The 4001-nt window shown below is 32.0% G+C and overlaps 1 protein-coding gene across 1 annotated transcript; it reads left to right on the top strand.

Moving 5' to 3' along the window:
• Positions 1 to 1395: 1395 nt before the first annotated feature.
• LOC17888073 (probable serine/threonine-protein kinase PBL12) lies at positions 1396 to 3274 on the top strand. Its single transcript, XM_006294218.2, has 5 exons — positions 1396 to 1806; positions 1995 to 2130; positions 2307 to 2443; positions 2532 to 2655; positions 2752 to 3274. The coding sequence occupies exons 1-5, from the start codon at positions 1396 to 1398 to the stop codon at positions 3216 to 3218; spliced, it is 1275 nt and encodes a 424-aa protein (XP_006294280.1). The 3' UTR covers positions 3219 to 3274.
• The last annotated feature ends 727 nt before the right edge of the window (positions 3275 to 4001 follow it).

Raw genomic sequence — 4001 nt, 5'->3', positions numbered from 1 at the left:
CATGCACTTACACAACATGCATGCACTTAAAACTGATATAGTCTCATACTAAATCCTAACGACAGGAACTATTATGTTACGTACCTGAAGACCAACCGACCTTAAGTTATTGCATAAAATGATTAGTTAAGACTAGTAAGCAAAAAAAAGATTAGTTAAGAGTAATAAAATCAAATGGTACAAGTTTGTTTTGTTCACTTCTTTAATTACTTCTTTAAATTCTTTTTAATCATAGAACAAATAAAGTCAACGAACATCCAATTATATATGTCCTAATCATCTCATCATTCTCCTTTCAACAAGGCGAATCATATCTTCTTTGTGTATAATTTATATTTGCCAGCCGAAAATATATATACCAAAATATTTTTTAAATTGCTTAAATTATCAGAACGCAAAACCTATATTAGAGAGAACTTAAGCCTATGAGATGTAGAGAGACACCTTTTTAATTCACCAAACCATTTTTGTATTAGACAACAAAACTAAGTCTTATGAAACGAGAGATCGTATTAATTAGTGGAATGTAGAATTTAAAAAATAAAATTATTTAGTCCGTAGACTTTTGTAAGATGGAGTTTAACGTACAACTTATTGAATTTTTAAACCAAATTTATTGTGAAAACACGTTCACTCACTTGAAGATAATAATATTTTTTTTTAAAACATATTATGATAAAAATATACAATTTGCATTATATATCAATATCATTATGGGAAGCATTGAGAACAATGAATTATGTTTCTCCTCAAAATATAGAATTTTTTTTTGGATGTCATCATTTTAGTTTTTTTTTCCAAAAATAACCTAATTTGTTTTTCTGAAAATACCACAAAAAAATTATTTTTCCAAAAATATCATAAACATACAAAGTTGATTTTTGAAGGTCTAAAATTGTTACTTTTTATGTTTGGGTTAACTATTTATATTTATGGTATAGTTTTTACGAGTAGGGTTTAGTATTTAGGATTTAGAAATTAATTTTGAATATTTAAAAAACTAGTTTTAGTTTTGTGATATTTTTGAAAAATAATGTATTTTGGTGGTATTTTTGGAAAATAAAACTTATAATGGTATTTTGGGAAAATATCTATTAATTATGTATTTAAAACAAATCCCCGAAAATATATTTCTAGAGAGCTTATATAGTACAACATATTTTTATATTACAACTAATATAAAAAAGCAATTACTTAACATACATAAATAAATACGAAAATTCAAAGGCCGGTTAGTATGAATAAGACACAACAACTACTATAAATACCAAGACTTTGAAGACAAGTAGGTTAACTAAAACATCCTTAATTTCTAAACCTACGCACTTTACAAAAGCTAACATCAAAAAGAGTAAAAGACCATCTCTCTCCATCTTTCACCCAAAGAACAAGAAAATGGCAGTGGTCAAGAAGAAGAAGACATCATTAACATCTATGTTCTTAGGGTGTTACAAAGCAAAGAACACAAGCAAATACGAAGGAGAAGAGAAGCCTGTAATGAAAATAAGAACTTGTCCTGCCTTCAAGAGGCTTTCTTTATCGGATATAAGCGATCCAAGCTCGCCCATGTCGGTCATGGATGATCTCTCTCATTCTTTCACATCGCAGAAGCTTCGTTTGTTCACGTTGGCTGAGCTGAGAACCATTACGCATCATTTCTCTAGAAGTAACATGTTAGGTGAAGGAGGGTTTGGACCGGTTTACAAAGGGTTTATTGATGATAAGATTAAACCGGGTTTAGAACCTCAACCGGTTGCTGTTAAGGCTCTTGATCTTCATGGCCATCAAGGCCATAGAGAATGGCTGGTAACGTTTCTTTCTCTTTTAATATGTGTCTTTAATTAGTTTTGTTGTCTAACTAATGCATAACATGTTGACAAAAAAAAATAATAATAACGCATTACAATATTTCAAATTGATTTATTTTGTGAAATTTCTTTCATAAAAAATTGTAATAATAAATGTTAAATGTTCATTTTTTATTTATTTTATAGGCGGAGATAATATTTTTGGGACAACTAAGTAATAAACATCTTGTGAAGTTGATTGGATTTTGTTGTGAAGAAGAGCAAAGAGTTCTTGTTTATGAGTACATGCCTCGTGGTAGCTTGGAGAATCAGCTCTTTAGAAGTACGTCATCTACTTAACTTTTATAACTTAAATTGTTTAAATATTTTGTTGTTATAGCATCTTGAAATCTAATAGAACAACTCTATCAAGATTTTATCAAGAAAACAAAAAAACACCATCAAGATTTCACGTTGAAGTATTAATTAACTTGGAAATTAATGTTTAAATTTGGACAGGAAATAGTGTAGCAATGGCATGGGGAATAAGGATGAAGATAGCCCTTGGAGCAGCCAAAGGCTTAGCTTTTCTCCATGAAGCAGAGAAACCTGTCATCTATAGAGATTTCAAAACTTCTAACATATTGTTAGACTCAGTAAGTTTCTTCTTTTCATCTTTAAACATTGTATCAGGCCACTAATAATCAAATTGCTAATGAATTTGCTAATTTTATGATTTTACAGAACTATAACGCCAAATTATCAGACTTTGGTCTAGCCAAAGATGGACCTGAAGGCGAACATACGCATGTAACAACTCGAGTGATGGGAACACAAGGTTACGCCGCGCCCGAATATATCATGACTGGTAAGATTTTCATATGGAATTGATCATTTCTTTTACCGTATAACCGAAATGTTTGGAAATATGTTTTTAATCGATTTTGTTTTTGGTGTGTGGTAGGTCATTTGACGACGATGAATGATGTATACAGTTTTGGAGTAGTTTTGTTAGAACTAATAACCGGGAGAAGGTCAATGGACAATACTCGCGCACGGAGGGAACAAAGCCTTGTGGAATGGGCGCGGCCTATATTAAGAGACCAAAGAAAGCTAGAGCGGATAATCGACCCGAGGCTCGAGAGCCAGTACAAAAAAGAAGCCGCACAGGTAACTGCTGGCCTAGCATACAAGTGTTTAAGCCAACATCCTAAGTATAGACCTACAATGTGTGAGGTGGTTAAGGTCTTAGAGTCTATCCAAGAAGTTGAGATTAAGGAGTGTGGTGTTAACAACAAAGAAGCAAAGAAGTTTGTTGATATAAAGAAGTGTAGACATCATCACCGTAGAGGCCAAAGACGTGTGAATATTGCTTATTCAGATTCTCTAATTTACAAGGAATCAAGGGCAAAGCAAAACAATGACGTTTGAAAGATATATGATATTCTCGTTTACTACATTGATACTTCATAAGTGTACTTCCTATTATAAGTTTTATAATCCTTCTTCCGTAAATTTAAAGGATAGAAAGGTGATGTTAAATATTCTTATTCTGGTTTCAAAAAACAAAAAAAAAATATTCTTATTCTAATATGCTACAGCATAGACTCATATTTTTTTTTGCTAAATGATTAGTATTTTAAAGGGAATTTTGTTAAGTCTGCAATTTCTTAAATTCAAATTTGTAAAACTGCCATTAACAAAAACCTCTTTCAAAACGTGCCAAAAAGATGAACCTTAGACGATTTTGCCATGTGCATTGGAGAATGAAACTTTGCTCTTTCTATTGGCAGCAGTAGCCATTAATTATTGGGATGTTGCCTAATATCATGTGGGTAATGGATCATACATGTCAGAAATAGCGAACGAGTAAGTAATATATGATGGACAAAATATATAAAGTAGATCTGGTCCATCGAAACTCACTTTGACAGATTCCAAGAGACAACTCCTATGTGTGTCCTCTGACATGTCGTTAGTAAGATTTGTAGTCCAACAAGGTTTGTCTATGCTTTATTAAATCGGTGAAGGACAAACTCAAAAAGATGAGTTAGAAGAAAATATGGATAACTGTGTTGATGGTCATATTGGGTGCAGTAGATCTGGTCTATCAAAACTTACATTGAGAAGTTTTGAGAGACAACTCTTGTTTGGGTACCGAGATCAGGAGTTTGGTCCTCCACCACGGACGTTCTATGAAGGACACAAATAAAG

The sequence above is a fragment of the Capsella rubella genome, unplaced genomic scaffold, assembly GCF_000375325.1.
Source record: "Capsella rubella cultivar Monte Gargano unplaced genomic scaffold, Caprub1_0 scaffold_4, whole genome shotgun sequence".
NCBI classification, from domain to species: domain Eukaryota; kingdom Viridiplantae; phylum Streptophyta; class Magnoliopsida; order Brassicales; family Brassicaceae; genus Capsella; species Capsella rubella.
This window is presented reverse-complemented; position numbering and strand designations above follow the sequence as displayed.